Raw genomic sequence first — 21,031 nt, 5'->3', positions numbered from 1 at the left:
TGGCGGAGGGGAGACGGTTAAATTCTAAGCGTGATTCCACAGACTGCTGCTCACGCGTGTTCTACACGCCCCCTCCGCAGACCCCCCAAGAGGAAGAGGGAGAGCCCTCATGTTACCATCTTTCCTCTGCGGCTTAAGAGAAGCCCATCCGAAGGGAGGCGGGGGGGGGGGGGCTGGAGAATAAACAGCATCCTTCTAGGAACTAGGGTCCTGCCCCGTGCTTGCTGGGAGGTCGCCGTGCGGTGCTCAGGGGCTCAGAGAAAACAGCAACAAATTCATTTTCCCCTGAGGAGCAATGCGGGGACACGTCTTTGGTTGGATCCACCTCCCCGAGCTGGGTCCCGGCGGAGCACTTTGCTGGAAATGATCAGTTGCTGCTGAGCTGTCGGTCCCCCCCCCCCCCCCCGCCCCTCCTCCCAGAATCAGGGAAACCTCCTCCTCCTCTTTTTCCCCCTGGCAGCTGGCACAGCAGCCCCACTTGGCGCTTGCCTTTGTGGGGAGCCCTCAGCTCAGAACACGGCTGCTCCTGGGTCCCCCCTTCTTTCTCTTCTTCTCCTTTCCATTGGATGGGCAATGGGTGCGTGGGCTTCGGCCGGCTTGGCTCTCCAGACGATGGCAAGGTGGGACCCTCAGGACAGCTGGAGGACCCGCTGCGCTGTCCACTAGCCTTGCCGCGGGAGGAGCCCCGGAGCTCATGAGATACAGGTGAGTGAGTGGGGGCTTCCAGGGCTGGGGACGCCGGGGCTGGGTCCTTCGGGAGAATCCAGTTCTTACTTCCTTGCTGCAACATTACCTCCATCTGCAAAGGTGGAAACGCGATGACCTCCCTCATCCCCTTCCTGAGAATAGTATTTGGGGGTGGGGTGCGGTGGGGAGAGAGCGTTTATTTCCAGATTTTACTTGTTTCTGTCTCAAAAACCGCTTCCCCTTTCTGAATAGTTTCTCTGCGCAGGAAGTAGGGGGCAGACCCCTCGTCTCCAGCGAGTACTGGTTTCTTAAAAATCCAGTCTCTTTGAACCGCTCTTAGCCACCTTGCCGCGCCTCTGTCTTTGCCACTTGCCCTGGGCTTGTGCTGTTTCCCCAGTGATTAGTTTCTGATCGAAGCCAAATTGTACTTTTTGTGTGTCCTCCGCTCTCATCCCGCCTTCACTCAAGTCTACATGAGCGGCTCTCTGCTTTGAGACCCAAGCAGGCTCTACAAGGGACGGGGCTCGGGATCATGCGCGCCTCCCCTACCCCATCGCTTCTGCCTTTGGTGGTGGTGGGGGGTCCCCCCAAGCAAAAGTTGCCTCCGCCTGGTGTGGCCCGGCCTTGTTTTCTGTGCTCAAGTTTGCGTGAATGCGTTGGAAAACGGGAGATGGCAGATGGAGTTTAGGCTGTTGAGAATAATTACATCGTCTTAGGAAACCGCTTGCTCCGCTTAATATTTAATATTCTCCCCTCCCTTGCGCCAAATGACAAGCAGCGACAGCGCTTGTCTCCCCTCTAGGCCAATCCCTCCCTTTTATTTTGGACACACTTGACTCTCGGGGTGGCTTTTGTTCCTTCAGGAGTGAGAGAGACTGGCAGCGGGATCCTTCTCTCTTCCCTCTTGCTCTAGCGGCCGGACAGCGACAGCCTTGCAGGACACGTGCCCAGGCGGAGACCGCAAGGGGCCGGAGGGGGGAGGCTGGCGGCTAGGTTCCTCCTGGGTTCTCGGGGGTTCCTGCTTGGGAGGCCTGGGAGACTGAGCCCCGAGAAGGAACCTGAATAGATTGTAAACAGGAGGAATGAGCACCTTTCCGGAGGCGGCAGCCTCGCTAGGGCTGAACCAACAGGAAGGGGAGCCCCCGCTGGCGCCCCCTCACTCTTTAGCTCTGAGCCAGGGTCCTGGGGATGGCTTCCACCGGTCGCTTTTCCTGTTCAGAGTTCAGGACTTCAGACCATCCTTGCCATTTCCCACGCAGACTCTTCCAGGGACAGTCTTGGGCCCCTGGCGGGGTGGGGGGGGTGGGGGAGGGTGTTAGGATGGGGAATAAATGGAGGCCAGGGGTCTGTATTGGCTGCTGGTCCCTCCTGTCCCATTTGATCTCTAGGCCATAGGACACCCCCAAACCTAGGCTGCAGGAAGCCCCCACAACTCCAAACATCTTGAGTAGCTGGGTTTATCCCTGTTGGTATGTTTTTCCTCCAGAGATTTGCAGAAAGGCCTACAGATGTCCCTTAGGGTTAAATGCCATCCTACCTCTTGGAGGGTTTAATAAGTGAGATTTAACTCCGTTCTGCTGTGTGTCTACCGCCTTCTCCTCCCCCCCCACCCCACCCCAATAAACAGAAAGATCAAGACCAAGATTCCAGAGACAAAGGGTGGATTTGACATTGAACAAAGTACTGGGCAAATGACCCGCAAAGTAATGCCCAGGGCAGCTCTGGGACGTCAGAAACTCTGGCCAAGGATTTTACTTATTTATTGTATGATTCTTTTTGAAATGTTAGCTTACAAGACCAGAGGGCCCTAATGACCTGGGCAAGTGAGGGGAAATTCTGTTCTAGGATCTTTCAACCCTCTCTGTCTCCACTGTGACAGGCAAGGACTCTTGGGTTGTTCTACCCCCTCTGGCAAGGCTAAGCCTGTCTGAAGGAGGAGGCTGACTGACTCCGCTGCTCATCAGAATCCCCAGACCTTCCTTCTGAAAGAGCCAGCAGCACCCTAGAGGAATGCAGAGTCTTAGGTCCCACCCAGCCCTGCCGATTGCAGAGCTGGTGGGAGCATCACAGGACCCTCAGTGTGTCACTGTTCTTGGCTGACCACCAGCTGAACCCTAGTGCCCTCCTCCTAGAGTTCCTGGAAGGCCTGGCTAGGTGACGTGTACAGTCCTGGGTATACAGGAGGTGCTCACGAAATCTTGGCTACTTTTTTAATAAGCACATTTTTTCTTTTTAAATTCACTTTTAAAATTTGTTTCTTTAAAAAAAAATTATTTTCATTATTTATTTATTAGGAAAAAAAAAAGATTTTATTCACTTGACAGAGAACACAGGCAGGGGGAGTGGCCGGCAGAGGGAAAGGGACCTTGATGGTGGGGCTCGATCCCAGGACCCTGGGATCATGACTTGAGCCAAAGGCAGCCCCTTAACTGACGGAGCCACCCAGGCGCTCCTCTTTCTTTTTTTCAAAATGAAAAAAAAAGTTACATTATTTTAGAAAGAGGACATGTCACTGGATGTAGTTACGGTGAGTTTTAAAAGAAAGGTCAAGGACGTTAGGCTTTTGATAAATTGGCTACTTTTAAAGTACTTTCCAGAACGAGGGCGGATGTCCAATTTCTTCTTTTCTTTTTAAATTATAAAATACAGGGGCGCCTGAGTGGCTCATTGGGTTAAAACCTCTGCCTTTGGCTCAGGTCATGATACCAGGGTCCTGGGATCGAGCCCCACATCCGGCTCTCTGCTCTGCAGAGAGCCTGCTTCCTCCTCTTTCTCTCTCTGCCTGCCTCTCTGCCTACTTGTGATCTCTGTCTGTCAAATAAATAAATAAAATCTTTAAAAAAATTATAAAATACACATAATGCACAATTTACCATTTTAAAGTGCATAATTTGGGGGGAAGATTTATTTTTTAAAGTAATCTCTACATCCGATGTGGATCTCGAACTCACAACCCCAGGATCAAGAGTTGCATGCTCCCGCTGAGCCAGCCCGGCGCCCCTTAAGGTGTATACTTTAATGGGATTTAGTACATTCACAATATTGTGCAACCGTCCCCTCTCTCTTGTTCCAGAATATTTCCATCACCCTGAAGGGGAGTTTCCTACTGATGAAGCAGGCGCTCTGCCTTCCCCCTCCCTGGCAACCGCCAATCTGTGTTCTGTCTCCGTGGGTCTCCCTATTCTCCATATTTCCTATAAATGGAATCATACAGGGGCACACAGTCATTGGAGTGCATGACTTTGCATCTTGAGGTTGTGAGTTTGAGCCCCGTATCGGGTGTAGCGATTACTTAAAAATAAGATCTTAAAAAATCGTAAATGGCATTATAAAATGGACTTTCTTTCACTTCTAATTTGTTTTTTTGTAGCTCCCATTTCTCTCTTTCCTGCCTTTCACACGATCCACCTATCCCTGCAGGTCCGATAGGAGGTACAGAACTGCATCACTGGACCTACTAATCGCATGTTCATTAGTTACTACGAACAAAGTGGAGGGGGGCGCAGTCTTCAAACGTTTTTTTAAGACTGGGTGCGAGGGCTAACCATCTTTTTTTAAAGTGGCTCCAACTTTTGTATCCAGTTCTGTCTCTCCAGCAAATATCATCACTGAAGTTTCTTGCAGCCTTAAAGGGTGATAGTTCTAGATGATTTTGAGAGTTTTAAGATCCCAGGGCACATGTTAGCTGAATCATGGTGGCGTCCAGTGAGCATTCAGTAAATATTTGTTGAGAGAAAAAAGCCCATCTGCACGAATAATTATCATCATAATGAATTAATGTCATAACATATTAACACACTCATACCACACCCAGCCAATGACTGGCCGAAGGGGCAGAATGAGCTAGGGGGGACAATGAAACCCTCACCCGAGGTCAGAAACACGTATTGAACAGGGGGGGAAAAAATCCAAAGATGCAGAGTATGGGCCAAAATACCCTCCTACTCCTGCCGAGGACATTAGAGAGAACAGATGTAGGTTGGTTTAGTTTAAGAAACAACATTGGAGGAACACTCGTCCCTGGGAGAAATTCCCATCCCCGCCCCCACCCTGGCAGTCTGTTCTTTTTACTTTTATTTATTTATTTATTTATTTAAAAGATTTTATTTATTTATTTGACAGAGAGAGATCACAAGTAGTCAGAGAGGCAGGCAGAGAGAGAGGAGGGAAGCAGGCTCCCCGCTGAGCATCGAGCCCAATGTGGGACTCGATTCCAGGACCCTGACATCATGACCTGAGCCGAAGGCAGCAGCCCAACCCACTGAGCCACCCAGGCGCCCCAACTTTTATTTATTTTTTTAAAAAAGATTTTATTTATTGCTTTGACAGAGAGAGAGAGATCACAAGTAGGCAGAGAAGCAGGCAGAGAGAGAGGGAAGCAGGCTCCCTGCTGAGCAGAGAACCGGATGTAGGGCTCGATCCCAGGACCCCGAGATCATGACCTGAGCCAAAGGCAGAGGCTTTAACCCACTGAGCCATCCAGGTGCCCCTTACTTTTATTTTTAAAAAAAGATTGTCTAGGGGTGCCTGGGTGGCTCAGTGGGTTAAGCCTCTGCCTTTGGCTCAGGTCATGATCCCAGGGTCCTGGGATGGAGCCCCATATCGGGTTCTGTGGTCGACAGGGAACCTGCTTCCCCCCCCCCCCGCCTGCCTCTCTGCCTACTTGTGATCTCTTGTTGTCAAATAAATAAATATCTTTAAAAAATAATTTTAAAAGTTGTTTGAAGGAGAGAGCGAGCACATGAGCAAGGGCAGAAGGAGAGGGAGAAACAGACTGCCCCGCAGCGCAGGGAGCCTGAGGGGTTCAATCCCAGGACCCCAGGATCATGACCCAATCTGAAAGCAGACGCCTAACCGACTGAGCCACCCAGGCGCCCTTGACCTTTTTACTTTTTTTTTTTTTTTTAAAGATTTTATTTATTTATTTGAGAGAGAGACAGTGAGAGAGAGCATGAGCGAGGAGAAGGTCAGAGAGTGAAGCAGACTCCCCATGTTGCTGGGAGCCTGATGTGGGACTCGATCCCGGGACTCCGGGATCATGACCTGAGCCGAAGGCAGTCGTCCAACCAACTGAGCCACCCAGGCGTCCCTTGACCTTTTTACTTTTAAACCGTCCAGCACAGATAGAGTCAAGCAAGTTTAAGAGCAAGAGTGAGAGAGAGAGAGAAAGAATGATAAATGACAGCGTCTGGAATTTTGATCTGGCTGCCCTATTCCCCAGCCTGGACAAGAGCGATCACTGATCTACCTTTCGACAAGTACTACCTGTGTCTTTCTTGCAGGCCAGGCACTGAAGTAGATTTGGAGGATTCAGCAGAGAAGGGAGTTGCACTGGTAGCCATAGGTGTGAAAACGACAGTGTTATCTAGGGCTTACCATGAACAGGACACTGTCCTAAGCATGTTACATAGAAAGAAATTATTTTATAGTTTCAACTCTGCCCAGAAAGCTGAAGTGGTTTGCCCAAGGTCATACAGCAGGAAGTGGCAGATCTAAGATCCAATATCCCAGGCTGGCTAGCTGCAAAGTTGAGGGCATTTCTCCACCAACTCCCATCAATCACTGGTTGAGGGCTATCCAAGGGTTTCGACTTCCCAGGGCCCCTGGCCCATTCCTCAGTCCTGTGGCCAGGATGAGCCCCAGGCAGGGAGTGACAGGTGTTGGAGGTAGGTAACCATGGGCATGTGTGGACAGATGTGGAGTTTGGGCACTGGCTAATTGAATTCCCTTGGAGGCTTCCTAGCAGAGGCATCTTTTGAACTGGAGTTGGGGTGGGGAGAGGGAAGGGCATTCAGGATGGAGACAGAGAGGTGTGGAAGTCCGGGGTGCTCTTAGGATCGGCACAGGGGGAGTCCTTTTGGAAATATCCAATGGGTGACCTGTCTATTCAGTCAATGATGAATTAGGGGGAGGAGATACTCAGGGAGATATGAGTACGGAGGAAGGCATTACAGTTCATCTGAGTGGGCAAATGAGAGCCCAAACCATGGCCAGTGGGATAGGAAGTACTAGGTAGAGTCCTCAGCCCTGATGATGAGTAAAATATGGGGTGAAGGAAGGGGAGAGGGGGCCCCACAGTGGTTGGGAGGATGAATTCCATTGCATTTTGAATTTCTTGCAAATTTGACAACCAGAGGGCCCTTGTGAACACCCGAGTCTGGGCATCTGCCTTCTCTGCGTAGAATCCTGCATGGCTCCCACCTCACTCAGCAAAGACCCACAAAACCCTGCACCCTCTGTCCCTGTCACCTCTCTGTCCTCAGCTCCTTCCATTTGTCCTCACTCGCTCCACCACTCCAGCCACACAGGCCTCTATGCTGCTCCTTGAGGACACTAGGCCTCCTGCAGCCACAGGCCCTTTGCACTGGCTCTTCCCTCTGCCTGGAATGCTTTTCTCCACCCAGACACCCTCATGCCTCCCCTACGCCTGTTTTAGGTCTTTACTCCAAAGTTTCTTCCTCAATGGGGCCTCTTCTGGCCATCTTCTCTAAGTGACATGCCACTTCCCCTTCCTTTCTCCTTGCCTGGTTTCTTTCTTTCTTTCTTTCTTTTTTTTTTAAGATTTTTTAATTTATTTGACAGACAGAAATCACAAGCAGGCAGAGAGGCAGGCAGAGGGAGATGGGGGGAAGCAGGCTCCCTGCTGAGCAGAGAGCCCAATGCGGGGCTCAATCCCAGGACCTTGAGATCATGACCTGAGCTGAAGGCAGAGGCTTAACCCACTGAGCCACCCAGGCGCCCCCTCCTCACCTGGCTTCTTTTCTCTATCTGACATTCTGGATATTTTACTTGTTTATCTTGTTTCTTGTCTGTCTTCCCCACTGGAATCTCAGCTCTGCAAGGGCAGGGATTGAGTCCCTTTTGTTCACTGCTGGGTTCCTAGTGTCTAGAACAGGGCCTGGCACACAGTAGGAGCCCAATAAATACTGCTGGGCTAGTGAATAAATACGTGAGTGAGCAAGCGAGCGATGGGAACATAACAAAGTCATGACCTGAATGAAACTGGGAGAAAGAATTCAGTCTGAGATTCAGTGGCAGAATCTGAGATTCAGATTCTCTCCTTCTTCAGTCCTAGCCAATGTCCTGGGGCTGCCCATGAAATCCAGCCATCCCCAGGCGATCTGTCCATGCCAGTGGGAGTTGAGTACGCATGTCCCAGCTGTGCTGTGATCCGCCAGCAAGGGAGAAAGCAGGTGAAAACAGACCGTAACTGTGTTGTGGCTTCTTCTCACCAGGGGACGGACCTTTGCAGCCGTGCTCAGAGTCGCGTTGGCAGTCTGGTCTCAGCTCAGCCTTCAGCCTCCGCCATCTGGCCTGACATTTTATTCAGCTCTTTTCTCATGTATTTGGGACAGTTCTGGAGTTTTGCTCCAAGCAATGAGAGTTCTTGCTGGCCCTGGCTTTACTTTTCATGTCACCTTGCTCTTTGCGTCTCTGTGCAAAGGTGGGGTGTGGGGTGAGTCCACACTGCTGGAATCGGGGAGCCTTTGTAGATGTCTGTCTCTGCTTATTGTGCTCTCGGTGAGTGGGTGTCAGGACCAGAGGCCAGAAGGTTGATACACTGGGACCACTGGGAATATGTAAGGACCTTTATAAAGATGTGTGGGTGGGCACCTGGGTGGCTCAGTTGGTTAATCAACTGCCTTCAGCTCAGGTCATGATCCCGGAATCCAGGGATCGAGTCCCACATTGGGCTCCCAGCTCCATGGGGAGTCGCTTCTCCCTCTGACCTTCTCACCTCTTATGCTCTCTCTCACTGAATAAATAAATAAAATCTTAAAAAAAAAAGATGTGTGGGTGTTTTTGGAACACCTCTTAGGATTTTCTTTTCACGCACATAGAAAATTTTAACAGAATACACATAACATAAAAATTTATCATTTTAGCCAGTTTTCAAGCATACCGTTCAGTGGCATTAAGGACACTCATGTTGTGCAATCATTCTTGCCATCTGTCTCCAGAACCTTTCCATCTTCTCAAACGGAAACTCTGTCCCCATGAAACATGGACTCCCCATACCCTCCTCCCTCCCCGGCTCAGCCCCTGGCTCCCACCATCCTACTGTCTGTCTCTCTGCATTTGACTCCTCTGGGGACCTCATGAAATTGGAATCAGACAAGATTTGTCCTTTTGTGACTGGCTTATTTCGCTCAACGCAATGTCCTCAACGTTCACGAGTGTTGCAGCAGGTATTAGAATCTCCTTCCTTTTTGGGGGGCCACTGGCTGCCTCGGTCGGTGGAAGCGTAGGACTCTTGATCTCGGAGTTGTGGGTTCAAGCCCCATGTTGGGTACAGAGATTACTTAAAAACAAAATCCTTAAAAAAATACTTTCCTTCCTTTTTAAGGGCTGAATAATATTCCACTGTCCTATATACCACATTGGGTTTATCCATTTATCTCTGGGTAGACATCTGGGTTGTTTGCTTGTTACTGGTTTTCGCTCCCACCAACAGTACACAGGCTTGCCTCTTCCATTCACCCTTGCCAACACATGTCATCTCTTGACCTTTCGATAATAACCATCTTAATGGTGTGAATATTTCTGTGTGGTTTTGATTTGCATTTCCCTGATGATTCGTGACACCTTTTTACTTGGCACCTTTTTACTCTCTTGGTAGCCGTTCAGATGTCTTCTTTGGAAAAAGTCTAATTAGTTCATCTGCCCATGAATTTTTTTTTTTTTTAATACCGAGTTGTATGAGTTCTTTGTAGATTTGGCATGCCAACTTCTTATCAGATCTACGATTTGTAGGCATTTTCTTCCATTCAGTAAGTTGCTTTTTCATTTCTCTGATGGCTTCCTTTGCTGAACAGAAGCTTTTCAGTTTGATATAGTCCCATGTATTGATTTTTGCTTTTGTTCCTCCCCGTTGTAAGTTTTTACTTCTAGGCAGATCCTTGACACTCGCCCCAAACCTGGCTACCTGCTCTGCAGACTGTTTGTTCAAGGCCTGGAAATTACTTTTACCATCAGCCAAATAAAACATCATCCAGGAGGTGACAAATGCGTTTGAAGGTCGGTTAAAAATGACATTTGGATTATCGTCCTCCTGGCTGTTCAAATCCACGGCCCGCTGAATTTCACACTCGTCAGCCTGGACCTCTGGAGGGGATATGATTTCTGTGGGACTAAGCAACCTTTCTTTGTGCAGGGTGAGATTAAGATGCTTTATTGACTGAGGTTTAAGCACACAGACGAGACAGGAAGGAGTGAAACTGCCCGAGAGAGCCTCAAACAAGAGGAGGAAAAAGAGGAAAGGTCGAGAGAGAACAAGAGAGAAGGGGGGGGTGATTTCACATGGAGATGTTATTTCTTAGCTCGATCTCCCTCTTTCAAAAAAAAAGATTTTATATTTGAGAGAGAGAGAGGGAGGGAAAGAGAATGAGCAGGGGAAAGAGCAGAGGAAGAGGGAGAGGGAATTTCAAGCAGACTCCCCTCTGAGCATGGGGGCTTGATCCCAGGACTCTGAGATCATGACCTGAGCAGAAATGAAGAGTCAGACACTGAACTGACTGAGTCACCCAGGCGCCCCTCCTGGCTCTTTTTCTCTTTCTTTCTTTCTTTCTATTATTTGACAGAGAGAGAGAGAGAGAGATCATAGGTAGGCAGAGAGGCAGGCAGAGAGAGGGGGAAGCAGGCTCCCCGCTGAGCAGAGAGCCCGATGCGGGGCTCTATCTCAGGACCCTGAGATCATAACCTGAGCTGAAGGCAGAGGCTTAACCCACTGAGCCACCCAGGCTCCCCCAGCTCTCTTTTTAATGAACACTTTGGTGTTCTGGACAGGACTCCACACTTGCGTGTGCTCTTCTTGAATGCAAAGCCTCGAGAGCACAAGGAAAACATGCACTGAATGGAACCAGTATTGTTTCTCTCAAGTAGTGTATCAGTTAGCGAATGTTGTGGGCTGAGTTGTGTACCCCACCTCCCCCCCGGTTCATATGATGAAGCCCTAACCCCCCGTGTGATGGCCTTGGAGATGGGGCCTTTGGGAGTTAGACAGGATCCCAGGGTGGGGCCTCTCCTGGTGGGATTAGTGTCCTTCCAGCAACCTTCCAGCAACCCTGGAAGGCTTGCTCTTTCTAAAGTCTCCTCCATGTGAGGACGACACAGCAAGAAGGTGGCGACTGCAAGCTAAGGAAGAGTTCTCCCCAGGAACTGACTGTGCTGGTCTCAGACTTCCAGCTTCTAGAAGTGTGAGGAAATACATTTCTGTTGCTTAAGCCACTCAATCTCTGACTTGGTCTGGCAGCCCGAGCTGCCAGACAAGTGTGTTGCTGTAACAAAAAGACCCCTAAGGGATGGCAGGTTAATAAGCACCATGAAATTTTGCTTCTAACACACCTGATAGCCCTGGGAGTGTGTTCCTGGCCGGCAGATGGCTCTCCTTCTCTGCACCATGCCTCAAGATCATGGGGGCAAAATCCCGACTGCCATGGATTGTTTATGTTTCAGGAGATGTGGGCCTTGCAAGAAAATTGCTCAGGGCTGGACTCTGGGTTGGACCTCAGAGAAAGGTCTTGGGAGTCCCATATCCCTGGTCCATAAACCCAGGTCCCCTATCCCTGGCCTGTCTGCTCTGTGCTCTGGGAACTTGGGTAAGCCACTGTAACTCACTGCCTCACTGAAGCTCAGTCTCTTTTTTTTCTTTAAAGATTTTATTTATTTATTTGACAGACAAGAGATCACAAGTAGGCAGAGAGGCAGGCAGAGAGGTTGGGGGAAGCAGGCTCCCCGCTGAGCAGAGAGCCGGATGCAGGGCTTGATCCCAGGACCCTGGGATCGTGACCTGAGCCAAAGGCAAAGGCTTTAACCTACTGAGCCACCCAGGTGCCCCTGAAGCTCAGTCTTATCTGTTACACGAGGGAGTAGATTTCTCACCTCCTCTGGGACTTGTATTTAGGAGGGGAGACCCGACCTCTGGCTCTTTTCCTACCCAACTCAAAACTTAGCTGTTAAGAGGTGGGGCATGTCTAATCCTTCTTAATGAATTTCCTATGCTTCTTTCAACTTTAAAAAATTTTTATGATGTAACATGCAGGAAAATGCTCAAATGATTTTTTACACATGCATATATACTGGGTCCCCACCAGGTCAAGAGTCAAGGAACTTCTATCCACCCCCCCCCCCCCCGCCCCCGACCCAGTGACTTGCCAGGTTAAGCAGATAAAAAAATTTTAGAACACCTGGTTGAAATCAAATTTCAGAGAAGCAGTGAAGTGCTTTTTCGTGTAAGTATATCCCATGCAACTGGGCATTCTGTATTTTATCTGGAAGTCTCACCAGCAGGCTCCCTTGTGTTCCATCCCAGTCCATAGCTCCCCACCCCCAAGGTCAAAAGCATTCCTCTGATTCTCATCACTGTAGATTCATTCCGCCTGTTTTTGAACTTCATGACAATGAAATGATGCAGTGGGGTCTGCTCTGTGCCTGTCTGTGAGTTTCCTCCACATATTGACTTTAGCACATTCTTTTTTTTTTTTTTTTAAAGGATTTTTATTTATTTGAGAGAGAGACTGAGAGAGAGTACGAGCTGGGGAAGGGGAGGGCAGAGGCAGAGGGGAAGCAGGCTCCCCATGCTGAGCAGAGAGCCCGAATTGGGCCTCGATCCCAGGACCCTGAGATCATGACCTGAGTTGAAGGAGGATCCTTAGCCAACAGAGCCACACAGGCACCCCGCACATTCTTTTTCATTGTTGCATAGTATTCCCTTAGATGGCTATGTTGTTGTTTATTTCCCCTTTTCTTGTTGATGGACCTTTGGGTTGCTTCCGGTTTGGAGCTACTATAATTTTTTTAAAAAGATTTTATTTATTTATCTGACAGACAGAGATTACAAGTAGGCAGAGAAGCAGTCAGAGAGAGGAGGAAGCAGGCTCCCTGCTGAGCAGAGAGCCCGATGTGGGGCTCGATCCCAAGACCCTGGGATCATGACCTGAGCTGAAGGCAGAGGCCTCAACCCACTGAGCCACCCAGGCGCCCCTGGAGCTACTATAAATAGAGCTTTATGATTATGACTTTTGGCAGCTTTATGCATTCAGGAATGGAACTACCTGACTGTTTTAAGTTGTTCCGTTTGCTTCCAGACATGGGGGAAAGACATCCACTGGCACCGGGGAATCCTATGTCCTTCCAATGTGTAGGACGAGCCTGAGAAGTTTTACAGAACGGTTTTCCTTAGCTTTTTCGCTTCATTGCCATACTCCCACTAATTTTCACGGGAGCTAAAGCTGCTTTACCAGTAATTAGTGCTTGTTTCGCTCATGGGTGGTGACTCCTGGTCCCTAGCACAGCTGTGTAAATGTTCCTGTCCATGTGCAGGGGGCCACAGCAGGCCTCCAGACTTCCCTCTGGTCGCCTCCCTCCCCACTCCTTCCCCAGAGCTCTGGCACCAGCCCATATTAATCACAGCATCTCCAGGCGCCATCCGGTTGCCATGGAAACTCAGGCTGGTCCAGGCATGGCAGTGGGGGTCAGTCCCCCACCACAGGTGCGGCTTCAATTTGGATTCGGAAAGTGGTGAATACAGTGATACCTGGTGCTTTGTAGAATTCTGTTCTTAAAGCATTAACAGTAGAGCTCTCTGTGGCCTCAGGCTTCATGTGGCTTATGTTCTCCTGTTTGCTTTTCCCCATTGTCTCCTCTTTGCACCGTCTGTTCGTGGAACCTGGCTGCTTCTGAGGGAAGCAAACCCCACATGCTTTGCCATTTCCTCTGCGCTGTGGTTGGGCAAACAGAGAGAGGGAACAGCACACCTGGCCATGGGGCCCAGCTGGTGCCAGGGACGGACACCCGGCTGGGAAGTGCCCATTGGCTGGGGAGGTGTTTATTTCTCGTGTGTACACATGGGACAGCTGGGGCTCCATTGGAACCACTCCTCGGAGCCTGCTGGATGGTGTGGCTGGAGCAGCTGTCCCCCATCCCCACGGCTGCCAGGCTCTGCCTGCCACAGAATCAACAGGAAAGCCAGTGTTGACCACGTGCTTTTCATGGGCTAGTGCAGAGCTCAGGATGTTGCCTTCCCACAGGCTGGCTCGCTGACCCCTCATGATGGCTCTCTCTGGCACCTATCACCATCTCCGTGTTATGCAGGAGAGAACAGACTTGGAGGGTTCAGTAATTTGCTGGGGACGACACAGCGAGTTAGCTGATCATGTGCTGGGGTCAGACCTGGCGTCTTCTTTCCCACTTCTTTCTCCTTCATCCCTTTCCTACTCAGAAGTCCCGGACCCCAGGCAGTTGCAAGGTGGTTCAGGATGTTTTCCTGGGTAAACCCATTCCTGAGATCATTCATTCAGGCAAGAAATATTTAAGGCACCAGGGACCCAGGAGCAACAAGGCAGATCAAGATCCTTGCCCTGGCAGTGCTGACTTCCTTTGGGGGAGGCAGATGTTATCCAAGGCTGCTCGTAAGTGCCAGTCCCAGAGAGGGACCCGCGCCATGAGGAAGACCGGTTGGAGGATGTGATGGGGAGTGCCTGGATTTGATCAGAGCCCCAAATGATAAAAAGGAGATGGCCTGCTGGAGATGCGGGGAACAGCATTCTAGGAAGAGGGAACAGCAGTGGCAGAGGTGGAGCTAAGAGGGCAAAAGGGAGAAGAGAAAGGGATGAGTTCAAGGAGAGGGGACAGCCCTGTAGGGTGTGGCTTTTAGTCCTGTAACAGGGGAAGTGCTGACCACAGACTTTCAGGACCCACTGGCTCCAAAGCAGTGTGCAGGGTGGGAGGTGGGAGTGGGAATGGGGAAGCCCACTGCCCGGGAGAGGCAGCTACCTGAGTCCAGATGAGTGTTGTGGTGGGGGGCATGCAGTGGCCAGAAGTGATCAGATTCAGGATATATTTTGGAGGCGAGTGGTTGGGACACAATGCATCTGATGCAGGGAGTGGAGGCAAGTGAGCCAGGAGTGACCGTTCATTTTGTGGTTTGGGCATCAGGGTAAATTGGGAAACCCACATCGAAATGGGGAGCCCGGGAGTGTGAGCTGTAGGGCAGGGTGGGGAACGGAACATCCTGGCTTGGGGCTGTGGAACAAGCAGGTGGAGGTCTCAGATGTCACCTGGAGTGTATGCCTTAGGTCTCATCTTTCCTGTTCCTCCTCCCAGCTTCCTGGGTATAAATACACCTTCTGTAGACGTGCGGAACTTTCTCCATCAAGGTGCTTCAACTGTGCCTGGTCTCTAGGGTTTTAGCAAAGTGATAGGTAATACACAACACACCCAAACTGTCAGCTAGATTCTTTTTTTTTTTTTTAAATACTGATGCAGTAATAATTTTTTTTTTTTTTTTTTTTTTTTTTTTTGGCAGGAAGGGTCAACCCCTGCAGGTAGAAAAGGAACCTGATAGCAAGGCACGTGAATCTACCTTCTGTCCTCAGCTTTATTTCTGTAAAATGGGAAGGAAAATGCCTTCCGTGTGTGTGCTTATAAAAGGAATAACAGAATTTGTTTTCCACACAAAGAAAATGTACGCAGAAAAACACAAAGACTTTAGAAATACACAATTGCAGATGTTTTAGAGTAAGGTTTCATGAGAGTAAATTGGAGTGTAAAGGCATCGTGAAGGATAGATCTATTAAACTCCACCATTTGAAAGATTTGGAAAAAACTCTTGTCATTAAACTGATAATGAACTGATCTGCTTAGGAGGGCTAGGAGAGCACTTTGGATGCTTCCAGCAGGATGAGAGGAGATAATTGGGGGTTGGGGGAGATAAGCTTCCATCCCCACACCTATTTTATTTATCTGTTTATTTTGGCAATCCAGAGGTGGCCTGAACCCATCTCCTTACACCTCTGGGTGTTAAGGTGACTTATACTACATTTGTGCATGAGATTCAGCCTCCTAACTCTATTTCATTCATGCTAGCCTTCCAGTGGGTTTGCTTTTCTTAGTCAGATGCAGAGTGGCTAGTGGTGGGGATTTTTCAAGTGGCACAAATAAGTCCGAGGTTGAAAATATGATGCTGGGTGAGGTGGGCATTCCAAAAGTCATGGACTGTCTCACTCCAGGAGGAAGCAAGTAGAGTCACCCCCATGGTCCCCAAGGTCCCATAAGCTCTGCCCCATTGCATCCCCACCCTCCTCCCTTCTACCCTCTCCTCAATCCCTAACAACTGCTAGGGCCTCTGCATTGCTCCTTGAGCAAGTCACACATTGTCTGGCCTCAGGACCTTTGCACCTGCTCTTCTTTCTACCTAGAAAACTCCTCCCTTCAGATACACACATGACTCCTGCATGACTTTCTTATGACCTCTGCTCACATGTCCTTCCCTCAGTGGGCCATCTCAGACCTCCTATTTAGTACAATAACCAGCTCACCCAACACTTCCTTTATTATGGACTCAATTAGGTCCCCCATTCTTATATTGGAACACCAACCCCCCAATACCTCAGAATGTGGCCGTATTTGGAAAGAGAACCTTTAGAGAAGTAATTAGAATAAAATGAGGTCATACAGGTGGGCTGTAATCAAGTGTGACTGGTGTCCTTGTAAGAAGAGGTTAAGACAGAGACATACACTGAAGAAAGACCATGTGGAGGCACAAGGAGAAGACAGCCACCTACAAGCCAAAGAGAGGGCTCCAAAGAAATCAGTGCTGCCAACACCTTGATCTTGGACTTGCAAGCCTCCAGAATTGTGGGGAAGTAAATTTCTGTTCCTTAAGCCACCCACTCTGTGATACTCTATTATGACATCTCCCGCAAACAAACACACCTTTCCTGATTAATTACCACCATACTTTGAGCCCCTAATCTCTACATAATGTACTTTTTTAAAAAATTCAGCATACATCTGCCCCCCAGTAGAACGTCTGTTCCACGACAGGAGGATATTTGTCTCATTCTGGGCTGTGTCCCCAGCTCCCAGCAAGGGCTCTTCGACAGCGGCTGCCTCCCTAGCGTTTGTTGAGTGAATAAGTGAGTGAAAAATGGAGACAAAGATCTAGGGACTCTGAGTTCCTCCAAGTGCTCTCTGGTGCTCAGTAGCCACCTGCTATATGTGTGAGTGTTGGGAACCCTGTTCCTTTTTTCAAAAACCCAGCCAGGTGACAAAGAGTAGGCACACCAGATAGACAGCCACGCCCCACGTGGATTTTATTTATTTATTTATTTATTTATTTTTTATAAACATATAATGTATTTTTATCCCCAGGGGTACAGGTCTGTGAATCGCCAGGTTTACATACTTCACAGCACGCACCATAGCACATACCTTCCCCAATGTCCATAAGCCCACCTCCCTGTCCCATACCCCCTCCCCCCAACAGCCCTCAGTTTGTTTTGTGAGATTAAGAGTCACTTATGGTTTGTCTCCCTCTCAATCCCATCTTGCTTCATTCATTCTTCTCCTACCCCCTTAACCCCCCATGTTGCATCTCCACTTCCTCATATCAGGGAGATCATATGATAGTTGTCTTTCTCCGATTGACTTATTTCGCTAAGCATGATACGCTCTAGTCGTCCCACGTGGATTTTAAAGCCGACCCTTGACTTCGCCCTTTCGGTTTTCTAAGTCACTCTGTGACGCTCACAGGCCCGGGAACTGGAGAGCCGTGAACAAACAGGGTCCCGATGACCCATTTTCCAGAGGGGAACACTGAGGGGCCCAGCCATCCACCGTCCCGCCCTCTGTGGTGTGTCCCTCCATCAGGGTGCGGCGGTTGCCGGGCAGCTCCCGAGAACCGGCTTCCCGCCCGAGTTGCCAAGGAAATACTAAACTCCGCTCAGCGGGCCCGGGGGCCGCTCACTGAGTGGCCACCCCCGGGCTCCCTTCCCTTCTGTCCCCGTGCACTGCGCGCCGCGCTAACCCTCCGCCCGCCCTCTGCTCTCTCCTCTAGCTGCGCGCTGTGCTGGAGGCCGAAGACCCTGCGAGTTCTGAGCGAGGTCCATGGATGTGGAAGGCCTCCCGGGTCCCGGACCCCATGTTCTCCCCGCGCAGTTATGACGCTCTGCACGACGGCGGCTCGGGGCCCCCGGGTGTGGACCGCACGGCCGGAGCCCCACAGGACGCGCGGGGCCCCTGGATGAGCGGCGGCTTCCAGGGCCCCCCTCTGAAGCGGCGGGGCGGTGTCGTGGACCACCGGGATGTCATCTTGGCCCACCAGGCGCACAAAGTCCACAGCACCCCCCAGGCCAGAAGGAAAGAATGGGAGTGAGTACGCGGGGCAGACGGGCTGGGACACGGGCGGGGGGGGGGGGGGCAGCACCCCCCAGGGACTGCCGTAAGCCCTTGCGAACCCCTGCGCAGCCCAGCGCGCAGCAACACTGGTGTTGGGGTAGGCGCCCCAGGCCGTCCGCGGAGGTCCCTGCGCCGGGGTCTGCGGCGGTCCCCTCGGACGGGATGGCCAGTAGTAACGATGGGAGGCATTCCTGAAACCGGCTGAGAAATGCTGTTTTCAGGGAGTGGGAGGGGTGGGGAGCGGGAGTCGCATTCCAACCTCAAGCGCTGAGACCAAACCCGAGGGTTTGCAGGCTGGAGATGAAGTTTATAGTGCCGCAGAGAGGGGGGCTGGGGAAATGTGCTGGCTCTGGGGACTCCCGTCCTGGGCCCTCTCCCTCTTTGCCAGTGACCCCGAAAGCGGATCTTCTCCTAGGAGTCGCCTTAGGGAGGAAGGGTGGGCATTGAGCCGGCTCTGTTCCTGTGATCTTGGGCAAGTGGCCTCCCTGGGTTCTTACCCTCACCGCGAAATCGCTCTTTCTAGGAGGACATCGAAGCAGTGGGTGTGAACCTTTCAGTCCCAGGTACAGAAGGAAAGCTGGTGCTTTTTTCCTTTTTCTTCTTCTCAAGAGCTTCTTTGGCAAAGGCTCAGAACTGGGGTGGACTCCTGGACAGACAGACCTTAAGAAGGTGGGATTCTGAATACAGTTTCAGGGCGACTGGAACGGAGGCTGGCCTGGACGCTAATCACTCCTGGGGACCCTGAAATCCCGCCTCCCACCCTCTCTGGGCTCCATCCTGTCTGACCTCTGGGAAATTAGCAACACGGTCTCCAGCGCCACACAGGGCTCTCCACCAGCCTTCCCTGGAGTTTTTGTCTGCTGGGAGGAAGAGCTGCGTTATAAATGCCAGTTGGGTTTGGGGATGTGTTGGTGAGGGATGTGTAAATAGAGAGTGCGATGAAAACTCAGAGAAAGGGGGTGTAAGTTGGCCTCTGAGGCAGTTTCCTGAGGTTAGGCTGACATCTGGTGGCATACTGGGGCATCATGTAGAAAGGCCATGTGAAAAAGCTTTATTTTCCCACAGTGTGTTCCTTCTGATTTTCTCCTCCCCACTCACCTATCTAGCCTCCTCCCCACCCTCCTATCCTTCTATCCATCCATCCATCCATCCATCCATCCATTCACCTGTCCTATTTCTATCCATCCACCCACCTACCCATCCGTCTTTCCATCTGGTTATCTGTCCGTCCACCCTTCCTTAAATAACTAGGGTGCATTTAATGTCTGCAGCTGTGATGTCCAACACCCATCTTCTCTCATTCCCTCTCCAGAACTTGCCTCTTCTATCCTGTATCTTCCCTCCTGAGTCTCTGTTTATTTCCATTCTCCCATTTCCTTTTATTTTCCTTTTGAAAAGAAATTTGATTCATTCTCCCAGAACCAGGGAGGCTGCTTTAAGGGTTTAAAGTGAGTTATTTCTGCAGACCGCTGAAAAGACACTTTTAGAGAAAGGAAAAGTGTCAGTGAATTAAAGAAGTTAAAAAAAAAAAAAAAAACAACAGTCCCTGTTGGCCAAGGAACATGATCATTATAACTTATAATAATAATGGCAGCTAATGTTTATCAGGCACCTACTGCTTGACAGACATTCTATGATTTGTTGCCTCCTCCTGTTCTGCCACGTAGTGGATTGCCTAATTCATGGGTGAGAACCAAGAAGCTGGGAGAAGTAAAGTTATGTGCTGGGGGCCTCCCAGCTAGAAAGTGCAGACCCAGGGTTCCGACCCTAGGGTTGTTGGCCTCTAAAACTCGTTTGTTTTTTTTTTTTTTTTAACCTTTTATTTATCTATTTGAGAGAGGAGAGAGGGAGAGAGAGCACAAGTGGGGAAGGGGGGGGCAAAGGGAGAGGGGAAAGCAGACTCCTCACGGAACAGGAAGCCAGATGCAGGATTTGATCCCAGGACCCGGAGACCATGATCTGTGCTGAAGGCAGACGTTTAACCAACTGAGTCCCCCAGATGCCCCCAGAACCCAAACTCTTACCTATTGGCCAAAATGGAAGTGGTGGAGATTTACTTTCAAATCACTCAGAAAGAAAGTCATTTGTATCAGGGAGAAAGAGAGAAGCAGCGGAAGGAGGGGTCTTCAGATCAGGAGACATTGGTTACCCTGTCACTTCCACCACGACCTCCTTGAATGGCCAACTCGTGCCTCAATCTCCCATTGCTGTTGCTTTCTAGGACCATATGAAGATTCGCAATCTTTATAGCCACGAGCTCCAAACTGAACTCCTACCCCACCAGTAAAACAGACATGCTTTCAGCACATCATAACATATATGTTTTCATTTATTCGTCAATTATGTAAGTATCCTGCTATATTTATCATATGCCCTATACAATTATGTACATAAAATAGAAATGTCAAAAGAATGACACACCAATGGGAGACATTTTTTTTTTTTTAAGATTTTTGTTTATTTATTTATTTGACAGACAGATCACAAGTAGGCAGAGAGGCAGGCAGAGAGAGAGGAGGAAGCAGGCTCTCTGCCGAGCAGAGAGCCCGATGTGGGGCTCGATCCCAGGACTCTGGGATCATGACCTGAGCCGAAGGCAGAGGCTTTAACCCACTGAGCCACCCAGGCGCCCCAAGGGAGACATTATTTTTAAGAGTTTTTTTTTGTAATTTTATTTATTTTTAAGATTTTAATTTATTTATTTGAAAGAGATCACAAGTAGGCAGAGAGGCAGGCAGAGAGAGAGGAGGGCACACAGGCTCCCTGCTGAACAGAGAACCTGATGCGGGGCTTGATTCCAGGACCCTGGGATCATGACCTGAGCCGAAGGCAGAGGCTTAACCCACTGAGCCACCCAGGCGCCCCTTTTTAAGAGGTTTTAATTTTTGGAATTTAATTGTACAAAAGCTCCCCTGCTCTTGAAGTTTACTTTCACCTTTTGAATACTGTGTTTGTCAGAGTTCTTACTTCTGAACATGTTCAAACACGCTAAATAGAACAGTGAACCCCATGTACTCATCACCCAAATTTAATAAGTATCAGAATTTTGCCAGACTTACATCATAAATCCATTTTTGTCTTTCTTATTCTCTGAGCTATTTTAAAGCCAATCCCCGACCTTATATGATTTCACAAGCTTCAGATGACATCCCTAAACCACACAGAC

The 21,031-nt window shown here is 49.8% G+C and overlaps 1 protein-coding gene across 7 annotated transcripts in view; it reads left to right on the top strand.

Annotated features, from left to right (window-relative positions):
• The first annotated feature begins 533 nt into the window (after positions 1–533).
• CACNA1A (calcium voltage-gated channel subunit alpha1 A) overlaps positions 534–21,031 on the top strand; it is a 286,551-nt gene continuing 266,053 nt past the window's right edge. For 2 of the 7 annotated variants that reach the window (XM_059389175.1, XM_059389176.1), the window contains exons 1-2: positions 534–705; positions 17,525–17,838. In XM_059389175.1, the coding sequence (XP_059245158.1) occupies positions 17,579–17,838 (260 nt within the window). In that variant the 5' untranslated portion in view covers positions 534–705; positions 17,525–17,578. Of the gene's footprint in view, positions 706–17,524; positions 17,839–21,031 lie in introns of those variants that run through there. The other 5 variants (XM_059389171.1, XM_059389172.1, XM_059389169.1 and 2 more) reach the window with 3 other exon arrangements.

The sequence above is a fragment of the Mustela nigripes genome, chromosome 2 (genome assembly GCF_022355385.1).
Source record: "Mustela nigripes isolate SB6536 chromosome 2, MUSNIG.SB6536, whole genome shotgun sequence".
NCBI classification, from domain to species: Eukaryota; Metazoa; Chordata; class Mammalia; order Carnivora; family Mustelidae; genus Mustela; species Mustela nigripes.
Note: the sequence above shows the minus strand (reverse complement) of the source record. Positions and strands in the feature narration are given on the sequence as shown.